Here is a 25,958-nt window from a genome sequence, read left to right as displayed (position 1 = left end):
ATCCTCCTTTTGCAAAGATAACAGCCTCTAGTCGCTTCCTGTAGCTTTTAATCAGTTCCTGGATCCTGGATGAAGGTATTTTGGACAAACAATTCAAGTTCAGTTAAGTTAGATGGTCGCCGGGCATGGACAGCCCGCTTCAAATCATCCCACAGATGTTCAATGATATTCAGGTCTGGGGACTGGGATGGCCATTCCAGAACATTGTAATTGTTCCTCTGCATGAATGCCTGAGTTGATTTGGAGCAGTGTTTTGGATCATTGTATTGCTGAAATATCCATCCCCGGCGTAACTTCAACTTCGTCACTGATTCTTGAACATTATTCTCAAGAATCTGCTGATACTGAGTGGAATCCATGCGACCCTCAACTTTAACAAGATTCCCGGTGCCGGCATTGGCCACACAGCCCCAAAGCATGATGGAACCTCCACCAAATTTTACAGTGGGTAGCAAGTGTTTTTCTTGGAATGCTGTTTCTTTTTGGACGCCATGCATAACGCCTTTTTTTATAACCAAACAACTCAATCTTTGTTTCCAAAATGAAGCTGGCTTGTCCAAATGTGCTTTTGCATACCTCAGGCAACTCTATTTGTGGCGTACGTGCAGAAACGGCTTCTTTCTCATCACTCTCCCATACAGCTTCTATTTGTGCAAAGTGCGCTGTATTGCTGCAGCTCTTTGGAGGTGGTCTGTGGATTGTCCTTGACTGTTCTCACCATTCTTCTTCTCTGCCTTTCTGATATTTTTCTTGGCCTGCCACTTCTGGGCTTAACAAGAACTGTCCCTGTGGTCTTCCATTTCCTTACTATGTTCCTCACAGTGGAAACTGACAGGTTAAATCTCTGAGACAACGTTTTGTATCCTTCCCCTGAACAACTATGTTGAACAATCTTTGTTTTCAGATCATTTGAGAGCGGGCTGTCCATGTTCGGCGACCATCAAACTTAACTGAACTTGAATTGTTTTGTAGAAAGAAATGGTCCAAAATCCCTTCATCCAGGATCCAGGAACTGATTAAAAGCTACAGGAAGTGACTAGAGGATGTTATCTTTGCAAAAGGAGGATGTACTAAATATTAATGTCACTTCTGTTGAGGTGCCCATACTTTTGCACCAGTCAAATTTTGGTTTAATGCATATTGCGCATTTTCTGTTAGTACAATAAACCTCATTTCAATCCTGAAATATTACTGTGTCCATCAGTTATTAGATATATCAAACTGAAATGGCTGCTGCAAACACCAAAATATTTAGAACTAAAAATGATTAAGATTAATAGGGGTGCCCAAACTTTTTCATAGGACTGTATATGCAGCAGTGGCCCACTAATGTAGCGGGCTCTGTTGGAAACATGTAGGACTCTCCCAGCTGGGATGCAAAATGCTTCCAGTTCCAGAGAATCAAAATAATTTGTTATTCCCCCACATAGAGGTGACTGGTACCGTGATATTACAAAAACAGGCCCAGTGGATCTTCAAACTGGATAATGTCAAACTGAAAGGTCTATGTGACGCTATATAACTTATCTCATTATCTAATTTGTTATACCCGGTAATCTGGTATTGGTGTTTATGTTGATACCATCTGATTTAATGTCACCATTTCATTGATTATTCTGAATGGTCTCTTTAATACATGTTGAATCTGTATCTACCATCCGAAAATAAATGATTTTTGGTATTATGTTATGTGGGTCTCCTGTGACCTCCCATGAACACCTCAATGGTTCTGCTGTCTCTGGTATCCGATGGCAAAAACACTGACACGTGAGAGGGTAATAAATGCTATATAGGATGTATCAGCTGACTTGGTCCAGCCTTATCCTCCTACCTACTACATTGGATCTGTATTTTAGAGATCTAAACTCTAAACACTTTAATTTATGCCTCTGTTTGCAGATCCCTTTGTGCCGAGATGTATGTGAACTGTGCGTTGCATACAGCGCGTCATTGCTTCATTGTCCATTAGTTTACAGATACCTTGGCTTCTTCTGGCTTCTGTCAGGGTTGTAAGCATCTCATTTCTATAGAGACTTCCCCCATCCACCAGAGTGATGTCACTTTATAGTGCCCTCTCTGAGCTGGAGGGATGTGTTTCAGTAGATGAGGCTGGCAGAGCCTATATTAACTTGGGGGGGGGAAATTTATTCAAAATCCGCTATTTGCAACAAGAATAACCTTGCCCAACATTTCCATATTCACAGACTGGAATTTGAAACAACTGCTTGGTAAAGTGGTTATTGACATTTCGGAGGACCATAGATAGGATCTTCAGCAATACAGAGAGATCTACTCCCTGGGGGAGCCTAGATGTAAGAAGATGATGCTCAAAGTGTATATTTTCGTATTGTATCCAGAAAAGTACGGATTTGACACTTGTTTTATGAAATGTGCACAAGATCATCTTGCAGGTAGAGCCATTCGTCCGCTATCATTAACTGTAGTTACCATGTAGAAGTCCTGGAAATGGACTTGTGGTAAATGTACATATGAGATATTGTGTGTGACGTTTGCTGTATGTTTATGAAAATTTAATTAAAGTAAAATGGGGGTGAAATTTAGACATTCAAAGCATAACAAAACTTTGGCTCCTTTCTATAAAATCTTACATTTCTTTACTTTTTCCAAGGCTTCTATATTGAGAGCTGTCCCTACTACTTTTCATTGTATATGGTGTCTCAACTTGTGTGAAATGAAGAGAAAATGAGGGTAGAGTCAATTCAGACCCTTATGTTTTGGGCATAGAAACTTGGGGTGTGGCTTGGTGATGCAGAGCAAGTCTCAAGTCTGTGAGCTCCTGCCCTGGACTTCCCTGGTGCCGCTCTATATCGCAGGTAAGCAGCGCTTAGGAATCTGTAGATGGAGAGGACACAGCGGGTACCTGCCCGGTCATCCTCTACTCCCCCCTTCCTTTCTCAGGGAAAAGTATTACATCATTTTTTTGGTGTCCCTGGTGCTCTAGGACACTATGAGGATCTGTCCAAGATGGTATCTGAAGCATTACGCACAGCTCTCTCTCCTGCTACCCGCCACGTCACCGCATTCCATGCCCAGATCCCTTGCCCCAATGGACCTGGTCCCAACCATCCTGGACCCAGAGATTCAGGTGACACTGGGGGCATCCTCTTACTGGTCCTCCAATGCAGCCCAGTCCTCTCTGACCTTAGGCTATATCTTATAAAGACTGTCTGGCATTACCTCACTCTCCTGCAGACACAGATGCCATAATCCTCTGCTCTTGCACACCACTTCCAGAGTCTCCATAATAGCCAAGCACTAGTATGGTAACCCAGGAGTGCTGGCTCTGGTACTGGCACTGCTTCTCCCCACAGGACTGGGGTAAAAACTCCTGGCAGCGCGCTCCCTCTGGCAGATTCTCCCTCTTAGCTGGCTGGATCTGGTCTTTCGGCTGCTCCTTGTCCAACTGTTTCTCCTGGTGTCACTCTGGCTGATATATTAAGAAAAAACTACAAGCTCAGCACCATCCCCAAAAAAGCAGACGTGGAGGATATGTTGCCCATTTAGAACAGTCTTACAAAATTGAATTGTCTACAATTGCACTACTGTAACACCTGGAGCACCAATTGGAAACACTTGAGGCCTCCTCTATTCTCTCCTGGATATTCTGATCTGTAACCACATCCCTTACACCTGTGGTGTCCCTTTCTAGGCTACAGGTGCATAAAGAGGGGCAGGTCCTTTTCCTCACTCATCCTGGTGACATCTCTGGCTTCTCTGCTGCCCTGGGCATCCCCTCAATGAATATCCTGAACCGGTCTATCTTACTGGAAAAACCTGCGAGTGTTTAGCTCCCCAAGACCCAATGCAGGTGTTGCAAAAAGGACCACAGCACTGCTGGAGGTGCTAAGCCTTCAGAGCATTAACCCTTAGGTACTATCATAGTGTCTATCATATACCACTATCAGACACATATCATCATTATGATAGACACTATGATAGTACTTACGGTTAAGCTCCACCGCCCTGAACTCTGGAATCCAGAGGGGAGAGGGCTGGCAGCTCTGTTATTAATGAGTTCCATCAGGGCCTTTGGGCTACTTTGTAGTGTAAACTTTCAGAATTTCAGGGAACCTCCCCACCTTTTCTTGGAGAGGATTTTCTTCCTTCCCCTCTCTTTCTATATCTATCCCTCTCTTTGTCTCCATTTTTGTTGTTTTGGTTTGTTTCTCCCCTTTTTCTTTGATTCCCACTTGTTTCTCCTCTCCCGCACCTGATTTCGGTATCTTTTTGCTCTCTTAGGGCCCCTTCACATGGAGTATACGCTCGCCGATTTGGAACGTGTAACACGTTCAGAATCAGCAGCGTTAAAACAGATCCCATTGTTTTCTATGGGAGCCGGCGTATGTGCGCTCCTCATAGAAATGAATGGGCTGCTTTTTTCCCTATTGTTTTCAACAGTAGGGGAATAAAAGCCGACATCGCTCCAGGTTGCAATAAAATGTAACTTTTAATCCAGGTTTTGTTTAAATACAACAAAAAAAAAAAAAACCCACGAAGCTGACACATTTCAAGGCTAACTGCCTCTCAGAGCTTGAGAAAGAGGCAGTTAGCCTTGAAACGCACCAGCTTAGTGTTCCTCCCCCCCCCCCTTTTTCTGTTTTCTTTTATTAACCAAACATGGATTAAAAGTTAAATTTTATTGCAACCTGGAGCGAGGCCGGCTTTTATTCCATTACTGACCAAACACTGACTGTGTGAAGGCTGCCTTACCCAGGTCTTTAATGTTCTTGATGGTGACACACCCTTCACTCACCAATCCCTCTGGGCTCTGACCACGGTTGTTCCAAAACCTGGTCAAGACTTCAACATCTGTTCAAGTTATCATCCAATATTGCTCATCAAAGTTTACATTAAAATGTACACCTAATTGGCTCTCCCTCTTGAGGTCTGGCCTGGTCCAAACTGATCAAGTAGGCTTGATTACAGTACATGAGATGTAGGATATTTGTAAGACTATTAGTTACTGAGGTGGCACATATCCACAGCACCCCTCTATGTCTCCTATCAGTCAATGCAGATAAGGCCTTTGACCATGTGCATTGGTGCTTTCTGTGATCCACACTGGAACAGACTGGGATTGGTCCTGGCTCCTTGGGTAAAATACTTTCCCTTAATGGAGATACCACCGCTAGAGTGTGTGCCAACAGCCTCCTCTTAAACTCCAGGTGCTTAATAAGACCAGACAGGGTTGTTGCCATCAAGATGAGAAAAGGCATGTTGGACAGTTTTTTTAAATGCAAATTAAAGTAGAATTTTGGCACATTTTACTTTGCAAATCTCATTGAATGGTGCATTGCAGTTTTCACTAATATAAATATACACACAGGTATATATGTATATAGATTATATAAATATATATTTATTGGTATTGTAATATTGCACCTGCACCATTGGGACAGCTGAGTTTTCTTTTTTTTAAAAAAAAAAAAAAAAATATTATCTGATCACTGTATAAGCAATGCTGCCTCCGATGTCACCCCTGCTACCTCTTGTGTCACCGCTTCTACCTCATAGATTGTAAGCTCCTGTGAGCAAGGCCCTCAGTCCCATTGTGTGAAGTTACTATATCTTTGTAATGTATCTTTATCTGTACTTCAACCATACAAATCGTACAGTTCTGCAGAATATGTTGGCGCTATATAAATAAAATGTATTATCAATTATATGTGTATTACACACACATACACCATCCTCTCCACGCTGAGCAGGATTGTTCAGATTCCTCTCCTACCTGTATTAATCACACAGATCTTTGTAGGGCAGAGAAAAGTGCACTGCCTGCACAGCTCTCTCAATGACCAAGTAAAGCACTTTAATTGGGCAAAGTGCTGCCAAAAAGGACCTTTCATGTCCTCAGAGACGTGCGGTATATTACATACCACTAGAAAGCGCTCAGCTTTTGGATATGGGTCCTGGAGATATCTGTGCCATTAGTTTAGGCACACATCTCTTTACTGTCAGAAAAGCCAGCCTAGAATCATCGCTGGGCATTGAGGAGCACCCTCTCCTCCCTCCCATCAGAGTGCATAGCTGAAGGTCCAAAGCAGGTAGTCAGAAACATTTAGTAAATATCAGAAAATATGTTCCAGTCTGCACTCCTGAGATTTTCTTAAAATTTAACTTTTAATTTTTCATGTAAAAATGGGTAAATCCAATACAAAAATAAACGTGACAGTGAAGAACACAAAAGTGCACTTTAAAAACCCATAATAAAGAACCGGCTGACGCGTTTCTGGGTATGCTTTACCCCTTAGTCATAGCCTCATACTACACTGGTATCCCTGGCTTTAAATACCTTTCAAAATTTCAATTTACACCTGAACTGAATTACTCCGTTGTTTACCTATTGCTCTATATCCCATGAAACGTAACACGCTACGAACTTGTAGTCTATACCACCGTATTATAGTAAACATCCTGACAAATCGTCTATAAACAGTACAATGTTGTAACAATTACCTTTGTAATGTTTTACAAAACCGAAACATCCTTACCTTACATTCATACAGTCTTCCCGTAACCACCTTCTATACTGTGACTATTCCTCCTTTTTCTGAATGAAATGGTCACGTGATCTAAACCATCCAATGAGCAGCACCCACCGCTCATAGGCTGTTCCAATCACGTGACTAAAATTGACCAATGAGATCCTCCCCCCTGTATCAAAGTTCAATGACCGATCTAACCATACCTAGTCAACCTCACTTGTTAATCTTTGCTAAGAAAACTTCAGCATGTTAATTGTTGATAAGGAGAATGAAAGAGTTTTAATAAATAAACATGAGATCCGATCTCAGATTGAGTCCATATGGTCTCCGGCTATTAAATTTGAAAATGTAAAACGCTTCTCTTTCTAGGAGGAGTTTTCTACTGTTACGACCCCTGGCTGATTCCCTATCTAATGCAAAAAAACGCAATGACTCAAGCTGGCCTTTGTGAACAGAGGCAAAGTGTTGCACCGCTCCCGATATGTTTTCCATACCAAATTTCATACTATCCCTTAGATGTTCCGATAAACGGGTTTTTAATTTGCGTGTAGTGCAACCGATGTAGTCTTTGTTGCATGTGATACATCTAATACAGTAAATTACATTTGTACTGTGACAATTGAGATGTGTCTTTACCTTAACTGTAAAATTAGATGCAATGCTATTAAATTCATTAGAGAATATAGCATACTTACAGACTATACATTTTGGAATACCGCAACCCCAGAAGCCTGTATAATGTGAACAGACCTCAGCATTGGTAGGTAAGTAACTAGGGGACAAATCATCCCCCAAGGTTCTACATTTTTTTGCTACACAGCGCATTCCTCTATCCAGTATTTTGTTAGTGATAGGATCGGTTTGTAATATAGGCAAGTTCTTTTTTATTATATTGGTAATTTTGTTGTATTCTAAACTGTATGGAGTCGAGAATAAGATTTTATTATCTTTCAATTTGTCCTGTGTACTCTTTGTTGCCATCTAACAATTTAATTCTTTCTCTAAGATCTACTTTCTTTACTGCTTCATTCAACATCTTGTCTGAATAACTTCTATCTTTGAGTCTACTGATTGTTTCTAAACTAAGTTCCTTATAGGATGCTTCCCTGCTGCATGCTCGTTTACATCTAATTAATTCACCTACTGGAATGCTGTTAAGAGTGTGGTTAGAGTGGCAACTATTGCCTCATGCCCAGAAACGCGTCAGCTGGTTCTTTATTATGGGTTTTTAAAGCGCACTTTTGTGTTCTTCACTGTCACGTTTATTTTTGTATTGGATTTACCCATTTTTACATGAAAAATTAAAAGTTAAATTTTAAGAAAATCTCAGGAGTGCGGACTGGAACATATTTTCTGCTATTTGACCTATTGTCTATCCTTGGAGTCCGGGACTACACAGCCGTGCACCCTGAAGATTGTGTCATAGGTGAGCTACTGCTTTAAACTTTCCTTTTTTCACAATATTTAGTAAATATAAAAGTAAAGTTAGGGTCAGTTCACACGTGAAAACCGCCTAGCTTATTTGTGCGAGGTAAAAAACCTCGAGGAGTTTTTTTGACGCTGTTTTTTGCATTCCACGCGGTTTTTGACGAGGTTTTTGACGCGGTTTTCGCTAGCGGTTTTCGCTAGGGTTTTTTTTTCCTATATGTGCTATGGAAACTGCAGGCGAAAACCGCGCGGTTTTTTGCAAAAAACCGCGCGGTTTTGTGTGCAAAAAACCGCGCGGTTTTTTACCACGCGGTTTTCGCCTCCCATTCACTTCTATGCAATTCTTCAGGCGTTTTCCGCCTGAAGAAAGGTCATGTCCCTTCTTCAGGCGGAAAACGCTAGGAGGAAAAAAAAAGCTAGTGGTCTACATAGACCACCATGTTAAAGGAGAGGTTTTTGAAGCGAATTCCGCTGTCAAAAACCTCCCCTTTGCCCACGTGTGAACTAGCCCTTATAGTTTTGCTTCTTTAAGTGTAAAGCGAACGGAAAAAGAAAATAAACCACTACAAGTTTTGGAATAGTCAGGAAAAAGTGCTGACAATGCATTTTAATATACAGTTTAAGTGCTGCAGTTACGCATCAACATTAATTTTTGTAAAATGTATGAAAGGACTAACCTGATAAAACGGACATAATTGTGGTTTATTAACATGAATTAAAATGCCCAACCAGTGCCGCAATGTGACAGTATATTACAAAAATTAAATGTCATATACTGTACTACTTCCACAAGGATCATACAATAAAAAAAATATGTACAATGTTTTATCAAATGAGGTGGAAGCTTTAAGCAATATACAAGCAAATACAGTATTTACAAAACTTCTTTAGAAGTCAAGATGTTAAAACAGAACTATACATTAAATTACAATTGTGTAAAGAAGCAAGGAGCAATGTAACATTGAAACTGGCTCTGTGTTATCTATACACACAAATAGCACAGGAGGGGAAAAGAAAAACGTATTAGTGCTCTTACCTGTGTATTTAGATCACATATAAAACTTACAATAGAAAACATTCACTAAATGAACTGACAAGTGACATACATGTTGTGCAGTATCAACACTACTGCATCTGAACAGAACTGGAATGTTTACTCAATCTAAAGACTCAAAATTGGCTCCAAAGCACAACGATCAGACAAAAAAAAAAAAAAGGGGGGGGTGAAAGCGCACTGGTACTTGGAAATTTACAAATTTTCATATACAGGCTTTAAAAAGTACCTTTATAAGGTACATAGAAAATGTACAGTTTATTTTACACAACATTTTAAAAATGTTAAGCACAACAAAACCAAATCTAATGCCAGCCTGAGCCATGATAGTTGTTTTGGAAAGGTGGCACCTGCGGTCTGTGAATAGGTAACTGGCCAGGCACTGTGGAGGCCTGCTGCGGCCCTTGTACACCATGGGGTAGACTTACAGACCCAGGATGGGGACAAAACCCTGCAGGTGATGCAACACTGTTTGGTCCTTGAGGTTGAATATGAGGCCCCTGACTGGGAAGTGGATGGTGTTGTCCTGGTGCAGAAGACTGGTGTTGTGACACAGACCCCACAGTATTGTGAACAGGAGTTTGGGTTGAGTATGATGCTACAGGTGGATGAGACCCTGAAGGAAACATTGCAGGTCCTTGGTGAGTCTGTAAATGTAATCCTTGTGCTGATGCGGAGTGATGTCCCGAACCACTTAGAACATTAGCCGATTGAGGTGGCGGTGGAGGGGGGGGGAGGAGGAGGAGGGGGAGCATTATTTAAAACATGCTGGTGTTGCACCTGTAGGCCTTGATGACCAGCTGGAACATGTTGCATGTGGGAATGGTGGGAACTTGGGCCAGGTGGAGGTGGGGGAGGAGGTGGTAAATGGTGTCCTGTCGCCTGTGAATGAATAAGAGTAGCACCAGCAACTGGGACTGCATGAACTGGACCTGAAACATGAGACTGATGACATCCGGGTGGAGGCGGAGGTGGTGGTGGAGGAACACTTGATGGTGCACTCTGCATGTGTACAGTAGAGTTCTGTGAAGGCAAATAATGTCCAGAATTTACATGATGTCCTTGAACTGCTGGTTGCCCAGTGGTTGTTGCATGGCCCTGATTCGGACAGGATGTAAACACAGGCTGCTGGGGAATATTTCCTTTAATTTGACTATAGTTCTGAAAAGATGCAGTTGGTTGCTGGTTTGGATAAAAGTTTGCTGTTGGTGGAGGTGGTGGGGGCGGAGGGGCAGAGCTGTTCACAGTCTGTTGACTAAAGGGACTATAAACAGTTGAACACTGTCCTGTCTGTGCCTGGGAAAACAACTGCCCACTTGCTGGCTGTGGATTAGAAGGCTGCAAGTTTTGAGACACAGGATAAAAGTTCACATGGTTTTCTCTTTGTGTTGTTGCCACCTGATGCGAAGGCGGATGGAGAGGTCTGTATGGAGATCCTAACTGTTGCGAATGAGGCTTTGGTGAAAGGTAACCATGCTGCACAGGTGGATGTGGTGTGGATGACTTTGGAGGTTGTTCCAGGTGAGGGGAAGAAGGACAATGCAGTTTTAAAGGTGTAGAAGGCAGCTTTTGTGAATGAGGTTGTGCAATATGGGACTTTGAAAGTGATAACTGTTTCTGATGTTGCTCCGTCTTAAAAGGGCTTGTATTTTCTGTCACTGGTGTATTTATGGCAGTTTCTTGGGGAGCATCGGCTAGCAAAGGTGGTTTAGCTCCTGTTGAACAAGGCTATAGGAAATAAAATAAGCAGAGCAAGAGATTAATATAGCAATCTGAATGTACTGTTTCTCTGAAAATAAGACAGTACAAAAAGTTTTCTATACTTCTGTGCAAACAAGAAAACATAACGAAGAGTCTGAATATCTGTGGCTAAGAAGAGAAATAGACAGCTTAAAGGGATTCTATCATTGGGAAAACTCATTTTTACCTAAGCATATATTTGCATAGCCTTTAGAAAGGCTATTCCAGACATACCTCTTATTCATTAATCCTCCCAAGCCTTTTTTGAATTAGCCCGCTTTTATTGATATGCTAATTAGCCAGCAACGAGCACCAGAAACTCAGTGAGTACTGTATGCTGTGTGTACAAAGGGGGAGGTGAGAGCAGAGAGGCTGAGGAGTTGTAGTCAGCAGCAGCAGCAGCAGCCTGTGCTGTACACATCACACAGTGCTCACTGAACTTCCGATGCTTTGTGCTGGATAATTAGCACATCAATAAAAGCGGGCTAATTCAAAAACAGCAGAGAGGATTACCAAACAAAAGGTATGTCTGGATTAGCATTTCTAAAGGCTATGCAAATATATGCTTAGTTAAAAATGAGTTTTCCCGATGATAGAATTCTTTTAATGGGGTTCTCCCCACACATAGCTATAATTGAATATGTAACCATTTTCGCAAAAATAAAACATTTAAAACATTGCAGTGTTTTAAAGACTGTCTTAATCATGATTTTGGTCTTGACTGGTTGCCATCCATAAATGCAGGCACTTTCTCTGGTATGGCACTTGTCAGAAATCCAGCCATTTTCTCCTTATTGTGGCTGGGCTATTTTCTCATACATGCAGTGTCCCTGCATTCATGGTAATATTCACAGGCAACTGATCAAGACAGACTTTCACTATTTTCTTAAACTCTGCAAATTTTTTTTATTATTTATATTTGCAATTGTTCACATACCCAAAATTGGATTTTTGCACCCTCTATAAAATCCTTTTCTTGTATTCATTGGCTAACACAGCACTAAGTATAAACCTGGCCCATAGGAGAACACACTAGGAATAGCAAAAGGTGACAGCTACGCCTCCGGGCTATACTCCTTCCACAGACACTGTGCTAGTCTGTTTGTACTGTAGCAGTAGGAGAGAGACACATGAAACAAAAAAAAACAAAACACAAAACGAACCTATCCAACATGGGGGAAACGGGGGAACGACACAGTGTGTCACTCTCTGCAAGACAATCTATACCAGAAGGCCAGGGACTTCTGAAAGAGGCAGAATCCCTGCCCCTTAAAACAAGGCACGCAAAACCTTCCAGCTTGACTGAAGAAAAGCCAGGATCCTAGGAAGAGAAAAGGAGAGCTGATGGAAAACTTTACTCTCTTCACCAGGTAAGGAGGGTTGGTACAGCGGCCCATAGACAGAAGGTCAACTTGCATAGGAAGAGGCCAAGGAGCATAACTCAGCAGAAACCTCAGATGGCATACCAAGTTCGAAGGGGCCGATCCTGGGCCACTAGGATGGCTGTAACCTTGCTAGAGGAAGGAGATACAGAAGCTTCAATTCCGACTGGGAAATCATACACTTTGGTGGCAATGGCTCGAGGGTCTAGGGACCTGGCCATGTAGCAGGGAACATGTTGTTCAGGCGGGAAGAGGTTTACATCGGGTGTGCCCAACTAGGTGCACAAATGGAGAAAGATCTTCTGGTGAGGGGACCAAATGCCAGGGTCGAGCTTTCCTTTGCTTAGGTAGTCTGCTGTCCAATTGTCCACAGCTGGAATAAGGACTGGCGACAGAGGTCGAAGAAGATGCCCCACTGGAAGGCTTCTTTCATGGTGCCCCCTGTTGGCTCAAATAAGTGGCTGGGGTGGAGGAGTCGATACGGACTCTGACCGGACATCCTTGGAGGAGAGGGGTCCAATGAGAGAAGACTAAGAAGATGACCCTCAGTTCCAGTCGAATGATGTGGTGGGAAGTCTTGGCTTGGAAAAAAGGCCCTGAAACGTCAAGGCACAGAGGACCGATGCCCAGTTGGAAAGACTGGCATTGGTGGGATCACCTGCAAACAGAAGGGAAGACTTCCCCCGTGAGACTCCTGGAGAAGAGAGCCAACAAAGAAGCTCACAACTGACCTGGGGATGCAAGAGAATCAGGAGGTCAAGGCTGGACAGAAACTAGTCCCAGCAGGCCCAAATAGTCATTGCAGAGGACGCAAATGGAAAAAAGGAAAAAAAGACAACCCAGAAGGTAGAGACCACGGTGCCAAGAGAGAACGGAGAGATGCTCTGAGGAAGTGACACACCAGATCAGAGGGGCAGGATCTTGGACTCAGAAGAAGGATCCTGCCCTAGTGCATGACTAGGATCGTGCCCAGGATTTCCATACACAGAGGGCAGGAGACAGGACCTTTCTTTCTGGAACAGTCAGCCAAACCGGCGAAGAAGGTCAAAGTGATCTGCAAGCTGATCAGATTGTCAGTCTTGTTAAGACTCCCTCTAAGTAAGGAAACACGGCAACGCCTCTGGAATGGAGGACAGCCATGAGAGACGTCAATTACCTTGGTAAATTACTTGGAAGGCCACACCAACAAACTAAAAATGATGTAAACCCACCTCAAAATGAGGAATCACCAGATTCCAGAAATGCCATAACTGACCACAGAGGCTCCGTATGGTCATGGACAAAACTGTCGAGCCCCTTCAGGACCAGGATGGGGCGAGGAGATAGTAGACCTTCTTGGGAATGGTGGACAGTTTGGAATAAAATACCTGGAAAATGCTCTGAAGCTGGGACAGGAACAATGGTACCCTGCCACTGAAACAGGGAAGGAATACAAAGAGAAGGAAAAACTGTTCCGTATGGAAGGGAGGAAAAAACTCTATGGAGTAGAGTGACCGGCGAGGTGCTCTTTTGCAGAGTGTTGCAACCACAGGGGGATTTGACTAGTGTGGCCTACACACTGAAAATCCCCTTGAATCTGAAAGAAAATTAAAATAATGTAAGACACAAAGACCCAAGACACTAGGTTAAGACTGACTAACACAGGGTCTGTGGAGGTGGTATAGCCTGGAGACAGAACGGACATCTTTTGCTATTCCTTGAGTCAGCTTCCTAGTGGCCAGGTGAATGAACTAAGTGAGAAATATGGTTATGTTTGTGGGAAATCTACTTCAGACAAACTCCATGATAAAGGAATTGGTACTCATGAGAATCAAACCTAGCAAAAAAAACAAAACAAAGCCAATATTTTGAAGAGAAATATTTTTTCTACAACAATACAGAACATAAAGGAAAAGTTAGCCAATGTTTTTCAAGGTCAGTATGGTGGTGTAGGTTGAACATTCAAACAGTATAGAAAAAAAAAAAGAGTCTTACCAAATTTTGCTTGGAAGGACTGCAATTCTTCTGGCATGTATCTGGAGATTGGGCTTCCTTAACATTTATACATTCTCCATTTTCTGTTTCACCATCTGACAAAGACAAAAACAGTTTTATAAAAGGAGCAAAAAAAAACAAAAACAAAAAAACAAACAAACATAGGGTGCACGCACACTACGTAACGCCGGGCGTGTATGAGAGCCGTACACGCCGGCGTTACAGCAGGGCTGCCGAACACTTCCCATTCACTTCAATGGGAGCGCTCGTAAACGCCGCTGTTACGAGCGCTCCCATTGAAGTGAATGGGAAGTGTTCGGCAGTCTGCTGTAATGCCGGCGTGTACGGCTCTCATACACGCCCGGCGTTACTCAGTGTGCATGCACCCATATATTGTGATGTTTAGGAAATAGTGATGTACCGTGACTTCTAGGGCATTGTTACCATTATTTTTATGGGCTTACCAATACAAACAGGCACCTTGTGGTGCATTTCAAGCCACAGCTTCATCAAGTGTGAATCAAAACAGATTGTTTCGTTGCATTAAGGTTGACATGGCTATATACCGCTAGAAATCAGACAGTGCACTGTCGGCTTTCCCCCTATGTGCTCTGGTGCTGGAGATATCAGTGCTGTTAATTTAGGCACCATTAAGTCAATTCAAGGGTTCTGCAAAAGTGACATATCATCTAAAAACTAAAATGTACCCCAAAAATCAAATAGCGCTGCTTCTCTTCTGTGCCCAAACAACAGTTTCTACTAACATATAACATTCATAAATACTAGAGATGAGCGAGTACTGTTGGAATCAGCCGATCCGAACAGCACGCTCGCATAGAAATGAATGGACGTAGCCGGCACGCAGGGGGTTAAGCGGCCGGCCGCCATCAAAGCGGAAGTACCAGGTGCATCTATTCATTTCTATGGAGCGTGCTGTTCGGATCGGCTGATCCGAACAGTACTCGCTCATCTCTAATAAATACGCTATCCTGGGTACAAGTGTCATACATGTGGGCATAGATTGTTGTTTGGGCACACTGAAGGATACAGATCTGAAGAAGTGCTAGGTGGCTTTTTGAGCGCAGATTTAGATTGTTTGGTTTTTGGATGCCATGTCAAGTTTGCAGACCCTAAAATGGTTCCTACAAAATGGGATTACTTCTTGGGGAATTCCACTATAGGTCTTCAAAAACATCTACACTGCTAGTTTATGTGGATTTGAGACTTTTTCTAAATACATTGCTTTATCAAAACTGCTTTGTTAGGCCTCTATCTTAATTTATTCACTTCATTGTTTACACTGTGTTTCTATAACCATGGGCCTGGTGATGAGCTTATCTTCTCAGTGACAAGTAATGTAGCTGCCTGCTCTCAGGGGGGAGGAGGGGCTGAGTGCACAGCAGCAGCTTGTATTTCTGAGCCGTTTCTGTCTCTGCACCACACAAGTGACACAGCTCCGGCTCTCAGATAGGGGAGGAGAGTGGGGAAGCAGCTTGCATTTCTGAGCTGTTTATCTTTGGCTCTTCCAGTTGGTCAGTTTAATTGAATTTGGCTGGATAAGGGCTGAGATAGGGAGTCAGTTACCTCTGTATGTAATGCAAACTGACTGAAATCCAGCTCTGCTACATCAGCTTCATATTTTGCATCTTCCAGTGATACTGTGCTAATTTATGTACAACCATCCCTCATTACTGACTGCAAACATACTGCTATGAATAGAGATAGCAGAGCAAGTGAAACCCCACCCACCAATGTACAGAGAAAACCAGGAAGTGAAAAGAGCACACAGCCTGCAGGTTGCTGAACAAGCCAGTTGGTAATACCCCTTTAAGTGGTCCCTAACAAATTAGTGAAATTAAGGGGGGGGGGGGACTGCTTATAAGCCTTCTAAATGTTCAAAATAAATTGAAGGACGAACAAAATATATTGTGAATAATACTTAACATATTTGGGTTGTTATGACTGAAAAAAAAACAAAAGAGGATTTGTTTAAAAAAAAACAAAAAAAAACGGTTTGTTTTAAAGGCACAAAGTTTGTGTCCGTGACGCTTTCCTCTCTTAGTGATATCATTCTGTATTAGCAGTAAATGTGAAAAGCAGCAAATTATTATTATTTTGATAAAATTTGGACGCCAAACAGTCATTCTCAGCAGCTGATACATAGAGAATGCATAAAGCAGACTGCTCTGTTCTCTGTGTAATGGCCACACCAAGTTACTGCTATTCAGCTCACATTAACTTGAACAGGATAAGCTGCAGTGAATCATAGACAAATCATGTTTCATAGAAGTCTAGGGAGGAGGACAGCTAAGAGCAGCTCAGTGAGTGAACAGGCACAAGGACATGCTGCTACAAGAAACTGTAAAATGTCTAGCAGGTTTTATAGTAGGATTTATCAGTACTGAGCAGTATAGATGTGAATAAAGCTCTGGTGATCTGGATATCTTATTGTCTTGGATATTTAAAGGGGCTCTATCAGCAAAATTATGCTGCTAGAGCCCCACATATGCGTGAATAGCCTTTACAAAGGCTATTCAGGCACCGCTAAAGTTATATTAAACTACCCCCCAGTTTTAAAATAAAACCCTAAAAAAGAATATGATCAACTTACCCATCGTGCACTGTGGTCGGGCATTCAGGGTCCACCGTCTTCTTCAGCCACGCCTCCTCTTCCAGCGATGTCCTCAGGTCCCGTCTAACTAGCTAACTGACATTGTTAAAAAATGGCGCGGGTGCATGCGCAGTAGCATGCTGCTTCTACTATGACTACTGCGCATGCACCCGCGCCATTTTTTAACAATGTCAGTTCACAAGTTAGACGCGACCCAAGGACATCGCTGGAAGAGGAGGCGTGGCTGAAGAAGACTGCGGACCCTGAATGTCCGCCCACCGTGCACAAAGGGTAAGATAATCATATTCTGTTTTAGGGTTTTATTTTAAAACTGGGGGGTAGTTTAATATAACTTTACCAGTGCCTGAATAGCCTTTTTAAAGGCTATTCACGCATATGTGGGGCCATATCAGCATGATTTTGCTGATAGAGGCCTTTAAGTCTCTACACTAATTTTTATCAGATCTAATTCAAGACCTACCTCCATCTTTATCCTTCCTGTGGTCACTCAATAATAAAGCTCTGTGATAACTCCTTTCTCTGACTTGTTCCACGGATGTTGAAGCAGTCCTGAGAGACACAAAAATACTGCATGATATACAAATTTAGGATTTCTGTTTAACAGCACATTGCAAGTTCTTTATCTGTACAATACTCTTATGGTAGGATTACATATAGTAAATACACTGTGGATTTTTAATTTGGATTTGAAGCTAAAAATTCCAGGGTAGTCTATGGCATGTTACTAGTAGAGCCTGCCGACCCACTACCGGCTTACACAGAAAGCTGGGAGCGGGAGTTGGTGGTTTCGTTCCCACCAGACGCGTGGTCTTCTGCCTTCCGGGCATGCCACAGGTTCTCTATCTCCTGTAGGGCACAAGAAACTAGCTTTAAAATCCTCTCCAGCTGGTATAGTGTGGCTTCTGTCCTCCAAAGAATCTACCCCTCCACTTCTTATCGTTGTTGGAGATGCAATACTGATCAGGGCACGATGGTGCATGTCTGGTGGGAATGTTCCCTATTGCGCCTGTTTTAGATGGAGGTGAGACGCATTATTCAATTGGTATTGCCCTGCCCTCTCCTCCTGCACTCCATTTTTCCCAGAAAATTCAAGAGGCACACCCGTAAGTTGCTTGGCTTTATGCTAGTTGTTGCTCGGTCATTCCCAGACTATGGAAATAGACATCCCCACCCTCACTGGCATCCTGGTTGCAGGAACTTCTTTGCATCCATAGAATGGAAAGCCTGCTTGCTGAACTGAGAAGTGATGATAGAACTCACCGACAAACATGGCTTCTCTGGGACACTTTCTATTACTCCGCTGATTTTCATTCCGCCTTTACTCCCCCCCTTTTTCATGATTCCCTTAGTAGTATTCCCTTTTCTCCCTCACTCATATTTTCTTCACTCTGTTTCCTATTCCCATTGGGTTCCCTTTGTACTCCAGTTATCCTGCTGCCTCCGACTCCAGGGAGGGTGACTGTGCCTTATTCTCCTTCTCACCTCTTTTCCTAGTTGGGTTTTGTTACCCTTTTGCTTTGACTGTTTAAGTGTTCCCTTAGATATGTGTTTTCTGTGCTGCGTCAGAGTGTTTTCTTGTTCCCTCTCCGTCCCCACCATCCCCAATGATTGTATCTCCATTCATCCTTGATCCACCCACAAACCCAATTGTGCCTTTTGACTGTTTTATTGTTTTGTAAAAATCTTCAATAAAGACTTAAATGAAAAAAAAATCCAGGGTATTTCAGTAGCTACAAAATGTCAAATCTTATCCATTCACTTGAAAAAAAAAACAAAAAAAAAACAAAACACAACCACCTTTATGGAAACTGACAGGAGGTTCAGATTTTAAATCTACAGAACATCAAATTTTTCTGTGGATATTAAATATGGATTTTACATTATGTAGTGCACAGAATGAAATTCACAGCAAAATCTTTTAAGGTATGCTTTTGATGCATAATTTTGTCTATGGACTTATTTTTTAGGGCACAAAGTATACCATAAACAGTGGCCAAACACACAGCTTTTGGTGACACAAGATGACCATCTAATTTGCACGGGGTTACTTCAAATCTTCAATTGCAGATATGGGGGAAAGAAGGATCTAGCATGTTGTATTTTAACATGCATAATGTTCTCTTCCCTTTAAAAGAAAAAGCTACCGTATATACTCGAGTATAAGCAGAGAATTTTACCACAAAAAACTGGGAAAACTTATTGACTCAAGTATAAGCCGTGGAAAATTGGTCGGAGTTTTGGGGTGCAGTAGTTGCTGGGGAAGGTGAGTGGGTGTTTTGGTTGTCTGTCTGCCCCTTCCCTGAGCTTGAGGACTGGGATTCCCCCCCCCCCCCCCCCCCCCCCCCCCCCCCCCCCCACTTTGAATTCAGCCTGGCTGAATATAGGGTATCTGCAGTGCTCCTATTAACCCCTTCCCGACGGAACAGGAGCACTGCAGATACCCTATATTCAGTAGACCGGGAACTATCAGACACAGGGATACCTAATGAGTACTTTTATTTATTTATTTATTTTTTAAAGCTTTTTTTTTTTCTTTCACTATTTTATGGGAGATTCTATACATTACTATTGCGGTTGGTCTTTGGAGTTCCCTGATGGGTATGCTGTGTACCAACAGGACAATGCAACATATCATCGCTCGTTGGTGGCACGGAACTGGCTTAATGAACACACCAGTGACCTCAAGACCCTTGCCCAACCTCAACCCCATAGAGCATTTATGTGATGCTGTGGACACCAGTGTGCACTCCATGGACCCAGCATCAACTACACAGGACCAATTGTGGGCTGCAATGCAGACTTTGTGGATCAATATCCATCCAGAACTCTTCCAACACCTTACGGGGCCCATGTCTCGTCACCTACAGTTATCAGGGCTCATGGAGGGGCGACCAGCTATTAATTGCGCATCCGGTACCTACCCATGACTTTTGGCTACTAAGTGTATGTAACAAACCCCAGACATGAGAAATCTTGACAAGAGAATCCCCAAAACATATCTCAAACTCAATATAATCAAACCCAGCATCTTTTAGTGTGTCTTTATCCAACCTTCTAATAGTGTTAACACTTCAGTAATGAATGACTCTACGTTCTGCTTATGCTACTGTTGTGGCTTTTGTCTAATATTGTTCTGTCTAATTGTCCATAATTTTGAGAAGACGACCACTACTGTAACTAGGGCTGAATGTATAACTTTATACGATGCAGTGACTTCTATGCACATGGCAGAGTTCTGTCTAGGTACTACAACCCAAACATAGACCGTTTTCCACAGATGGGGATGTTGTGTGCAATAGCCCTTTTATGAAGTGTGAACAACCATATAATCAATTTCTATGCTGGCAAATATTACTTGAATGCAAGAGCACAAAAAAGGGCGGTAGGGGGAAGAAAACTAAAATAAATAAATAAATTTTTATACCATTGAACCTCAGGATCACTTTTCTCATTTGCAGTTGTATCTGTAACTTGAGAACTTTGGTCTGTCTCTTCTGAGGGGGTGTTCTGGACTTCAGCTGGCAGTGGTACAGTCAAATTAGTAACACTTTCACTAGGTTCCACACTTTCCAAATTGTTACTACAGTTTTCAGTAGATGTGGTTGTAGTAGTAGTAGCAGTAGAACAAGCAGTGGTAGTAGAACAGTTCCCAGATAGATTTCCACTTTCAGAATGTGGGGAAAGTGTGACCAGAGGTAAGGTTTCAGGTTTTGAGCCACTCTTCCTTGCTTCACGCTGCCTTTTTCGGTACTCTAATAAGGATACCTAGATTAAACATAAAACATTTAGTGCAGTGTCTCAACAATAATACAATAAAAACAATTCACTGCTGCCTTTGTTATAAGCAGAAATATCTACTGCACTCCAGAGTATGTTCCCACTATGTAAATTTCGATCAAATGAAACACTCCATTGTTGTTTGGAGGTAATGCATTTTAGCAAACAGAATTGTGTGAACAAAACAGAGTTCAAACACTGCTAGTCATTAGCGAACCATCTACTGGTCCCCAACCATTTACTTTCATGCAATAGATCACATGCCAGCAGTCTGCTGGAAAAATAACTAAGGCTAGGTTCACACCTACGTTTACTCTACGTTCGGGGTTTCCATCCCCAAATCTGTGTTCGGACGGAAACTGGGCAGTTCTCATTATATTCTATGCGCTCCACAGGTAACCACATTTTAAGCGGATTAAGTTTCCGTTCTTTGGGTCCCCAAGCGAACCCCAAGAACAGAAAACCAGGCGCAGGTGTGAACCTGTCGTAAGTAAATGCAACTGCTGATTGTATATGCCAGAAGAAATCAAAAACTGGAATCCACAGGGATATATCATTTACAGTATACCTCCAATGATAAAACATTACATAAATGACATGTTACTAAATTTCTTATATTCACTTGTACGTCGTTTTATTATAAAGACCTGTTTCCTTCTCCACTTTTTAATCTGCTCTACTCATCCTTATCTCTTCACGAAGATATATTACAACATTTCTTACGTTCACATGCACTCTTCATTTAAGGGAAGTTTAAGTAAAATTGGAGGTATGCTTTAAAGCTTTATGCATACTGTACTATGGACAATGATAAAATAAAGAAGCACTACAAAACAAGGAATTACTCAAGACCTTAGGAAAACTCATTTTTCAGAGTACTGTTAAAATGTCACTTGGTATCACAGGAGTTTCCAACATTCTATTTTTCTATTACAGCCAAGCAACCAATATTAAGTACAATATTCACAAACCTTTTTCTTTTGTGGAGGATTTAATGGTGTTCCATTTCCATCCAGAACACCATCACTGCTAAGTGCTCGACCAAATCCAGTAAGAAGTCCTTCTTCTGAAGAACAAAAAATTGATCCATCCATGTACATACTACGGGCATCTTCTTGAATCAGGCACTTTGAATCACTCATTCGGAAACCGCCACCGACTTCTAACTGGTGGGAAGGGGTCAGGTCTCTCAAGTTAGAATTTACTGCAGAGAAATTAACTCCGGTCCGTTCTGGGCTTTTGATCCAAGATGAATATACCGCGCCTCGTCCACAGTGAGCATTTTCCTGCTGGCTGTTTGAATCAGTCCTTTCCCGGGACAAGGGTTCCATATTCTTTTGTAATGCAGAATGTTCATTTATTTCAAGCCCCAAATGAAGGTCTACAGTGGACTCGCTTTCTGATGTGCATGGTCTGTTTACCTCAGCCCTGCTCCTTGGGCTTGAATATCCAATAGTCTTTATTTCCTGCACACCAATTTCAGTCAGATTAGAATTTCTGAATGAATTCAAAGCCAAAGTTGTTGCTGCTCGATCACTACCCTGCTAAAAGAAAAGAAAATTGTAAGTTCCATATACATCTCTTCCTAAGAACGAACCAGTAGAATTCAGATTTGGATTTACATTGCTTTTAAATTATGATAAAACCTATATCTAATGTAGTGCTAATAAGCATAAATATACTATTTGGTCTGCATTTGCTATCTTAAAGGGGGATTCCCATCTAAAGGATCCGATCTATACTACTAGCTTATGTAAATTCAAGAATTATCCTAAATACATAACTTTAGCAAGGCTGCTTTGTTTGCCTGCAATGTGAATATATTAAGTTATTCCTCCCATTGTTTACAAATCATTGGCAAGACTCCTGGCCTGTATCTGATATTAGGTTGGATGATGTGAGGCACTCACTGCTCCCTGGAGCTGCTATTTACTGCTCTTCTTCCAGGTAATCAGCTCAGTTAATTGCAGATTGCTGCTAAAGGCTTGGACAGAGTCTTATCTCTCTATGTAAAAACAAAGATAATACTGAAAGTCCATTGTTAGCATGATCACTTAACGCCCACCACTTTGTTTTTAAAAATGAAGGAAATGAGAAGAGGAGACAGCAAGCAAACAGCTCAGAGAAGAAGACAGGAAAACGCCTTTGGGCCAGGGCCTTCTATAGCCTGCAATAGAAGCAATGTAATGACAAGCCGGGGAGCCTTCACAAAGCTCCCGGCTGTCATAGCAACGTGACGTCGGCCCCGAAGCTTACTCCGGGTGCCAGTGATCACCAGGAAAATGGTGGCGCCCAAGCGCCGCCGGGAAAATGGCACCTCGGTCAGCTTTGACCGAGGTGCCGGAAGAGTTAATGCGTAAAGCAGTAGACACCCGGCGGCTATGGTGGTCGCCATAGTTACACACCCGGCATACGCCGAACTAGTACGGCGGACGTTAGCACCCATAAGGTCCAGTGTCCAACAGGTAGTGTCCGCTGCTAATGTCCGTTCAAAATCTTGCATGGACATTAGCAGCGGACACTAGCTGTGTCTGTGACATTTTTCATTCATTTAAATGGAGATCGGGTGCGTTGTTTTACACTCCGTGCCTGTCCTTAACTGTCCGTTCCTAATGATGTCTGACTTTTCAAGTGGACAGAAAAAACCCACATTTTCCTGGTGATTACTGGCACCCCGACTTTTCAAGCGGACAGCATAACCCGACATGTGGGTTTTGCACTTGGAAAAGGAAAAAAAAAATGCAGTTTTTTTGTATGTTATAACAAACTGGTAACATGATAACTACAAACGCTATATTACTATAAAATACTTACATCTTGGCCACAGGATTTACGACTCAGTTCTGGAGAACTCTCTGGTGAAGAAATGCTCTGGAAATAAATGTAGGGGAGAGAAAAAAAAAAAAAAGGTAAGCGTAAAAAGAGTCAATACATAGGAATAGGATTTAGAATCTGTCATTTGACAGTGTAGCTGATTATTACCACAGACAGCTTTAAAATGTTCTATTTAAAAATAAAAAAAAAAAAAATAAAAAATCTTGTCTACCTAAAATAGACAATGGACAGAGCTTCGTAAAGAAGTCCTTAGGAACCCAGACTGGCAAGACATGAAGGTGGTATAAAATACGTTGAAGAGCATTGATCTTGCAGATGAAATACCATCTAAACCACACCAAGGTGCCCAGGTACCACTAGTCTAAATCTGTATAAGTGGGAAGTTCCTCTGATAAACAGAGTAGAGAGTTTCACTGGCAGCTGAACAGGAATATCACTGAAAGCTCAGTCACTACGGTCTGTGAGAGACTAACATTGAAAGCCTCAGATTTTTGCAGGTTCATCTTAGTTTGACAGTTCCAAAAAGAGCACAGGTAGACTCTTGCAAAGGGTGGTGATAAAGAACAAGAGTTACACAACCTCCACCCACATCCCAAAAATAGTGAACCAGGAGTGGACTCTACACAAATTCAAAAAAAAACAAAACACCTTCTACCTTTTTCATGTTTTGTAAACACTGCACTATTGTGTGCAGGAGACATTACCAATTTTTGTATCAAAAGGGAGAATTTTTTCCATAGCTTCAGTGGCAGAGAACTTATACATTGTGCGGAGAAGACTCAATGCAAGCAATATGTACTTTTTAACAGCGTGAAGCACTGCTACCTTACCTCAAAATGCAAGTGATTTCCACGTATACATGGAGTCACAGGTGTAACTGGTGAAAAAGATTGCTTGCAGTTACGATTTTCATCCTCTGTTTTAACCCTTGGAGGAGTTGTAAATAGTGAAATGTCTGTGGTAGGTACATCTGCGTGAGTTGGTGTTGCATAAGGAGATGCAGTGGGTGTAGAATTTTCTGAGTAAGTGCAATCTAGCAACTGATACAATCTTCGTTTTTTCAATGGAGTTGTTAGATCTGATAGGAAGGAGAATATATCAGTAGGATTTAATAAAAAAAAAAAACAATTGAATACAATACAAAAACATTAAAAGGGTTAAAGGGAATCTGTCAACAATAAATTGAGTAGAAATCTGACCACAGCAGTAGTAGTGGTTTTCTACAGTTCCCAAATATGTCTCAAGTTTTTCTTTCAGCTTTGGAGGTACGGTAATACGTTCTCTCACCAATTTAATACTTATAGATTCCCTTAAAACCATGGCCCCACAGCAAAGAAGTGCTGCAGGATAAACCACAGCAGCAACGCATCGCGGTTCTTCCCGCAGCGCTTTAGACAAAGGTCACTGAGGTTTCCTGAATGGACTTTATTTCAATTATACCTAAAGGGAAACCACTGGTGTTTCTATAGGTATAATTGATATGCTGTGATTTCCAAATCCTGCGACGATTTTTAAAATCGCAGCGTATCCGCAGCAGAGGACATGGTATTTGCTAGGATCCCATTCACTTTGCTCTTACTGTAAAACTGAGAATTTTTTTTCAGCGGTGTTTCCGCCATGGGCAAATCACAGCGTTTACACCACGTGGAGCCCACCTCCACCTGTTAATAGGTGCCACTCCTCTGATCTAAAGCAGCTGGGAGGTTTTTTTCTCTAGCCTGATTCCCAAGGAGCTGCCAGTACAGAGCCAAAGTACCCTGTCAGGTGGGCAGTGTCAGGACTTCGTTTTGCTATAATTACATTATGATACCAAACCAAGATCTCCTCTTTCTATCTACTGTCTTATTGTCAATTCTTAAGCACCTTTTGGGGGAGGGGGGGGAGGGAAAGATCATCTCACCTGCTAAAGGACAGCTGCCATTCATTACTACATGGCACTTGTTTTCAGCAAATGTAATCGGACTTAGAGATCCATCATCAGCTGGGGAATCAAATGGATTTATTGGTGCACAATGTTCCTCTTCCAAAGCTTGTTTGAGCCAACGCTAAAAATAAGCACATGCATAAAAATTGGAGTAGATGGAAAGTTAAGTCAACTAGGAAGAGAAATGCAAATGAAAAAAAAACAAAAACGAATACATTTGATTAAGTACCTTTTTGCAACAACTTGTAAGGTTCTCTTCCTCTTTTTTCTTCTTCTTCTCAGAAAGGAAAGGTGAGGTAAATCGAATATAGTGCTTTGGGGTGGTATACATGTGTGGACTGTAAATTAAGCCCGGCAGAGAATTCAATTGTGTGGCAAGGACTTCTGGATCTGTGGTTATTCGCAGAGGTTTTTCCAAAAAAGACTCTCCATGTTTAGCAGATTTTTCATGCTTCTCACTTAACCATTCATTAACCAAATGCTAGAAATAGTAAAAACAGTTCATTTTATGGTCTTTCTCAATTTGAGTCTGTCAGTATAGTTTGTATTCAATGTGATGCAACATACATATCACTTGCAGATACATTTATTTTCCCAATTCATTAATATTTGGTATAAAATTAAAGATTAAGTCAGATTAAGGTCAGCTTTATTCTACAGACACATCTTTGTATACATACACACAACCAGCTATACCTCTCTT

The 25,958-nt window shown here is 41.9% G+C and overlaps 1 protein-coding gene across 1 annotated transcript; it reads right to left on the bottom strand.

Moving 5' to 3' along the window:
* Nucleotides 1-8,507: 8,507 nt before the first annotated feature.
* LOC142186971 (inactive histone-lysine N-methyltransferase 2E-like) lies at nucleotides 8,508-25,736 on the bottom strand (the record flags this gene model as incomplete). Its single annotated transcript, XM_075261395.1, is given in 10 exon segments — nucleotides 8,508-9,726; nucleotides 9,728-10,719; nucleotides 14,088-14,182; nucleotides 17,180-17,268; nucleotides 20,144-20,484; nucleotides 21,468-22,037; nucleotides 23,311-23,367; nucleotides 24,162-24,409; nucleotides 25,232-25,376; nucleotides 25,485-25,736. Coding segments are annotated over 10 exon segments (3,219 nt in total), but the record flags the coding sequence as incomplete, so codon positions are not given.
* Between the last annotated feature and the right edge of the window lie 222 nt (nucleotides 25,737-25,958).

The sequence above is a fragment of the Leptodactylus fuscus genome, unplaced genomic scaffold (assembly GCF_031893055.1).
Source record: "Leptodactylus fuscus isolate aLepFus1 unplaced genomic scaffold, aLepFus1.hap2 HAP2_SCAFFOLD_1233, whole genome shotgun sequence".
Taxonomy (NCBI): domain Eukaryota; kingdom Metazoa; phylum Chordata; class Amphibia; order Anura; family Leptodactylidae; genus Leptodactylus; species Leptodactylus fuscus.
Note: the sequence above shows the minus strand (reverse complement) of the source record. Positions and strands in the feature narration are given on the sequence as shown.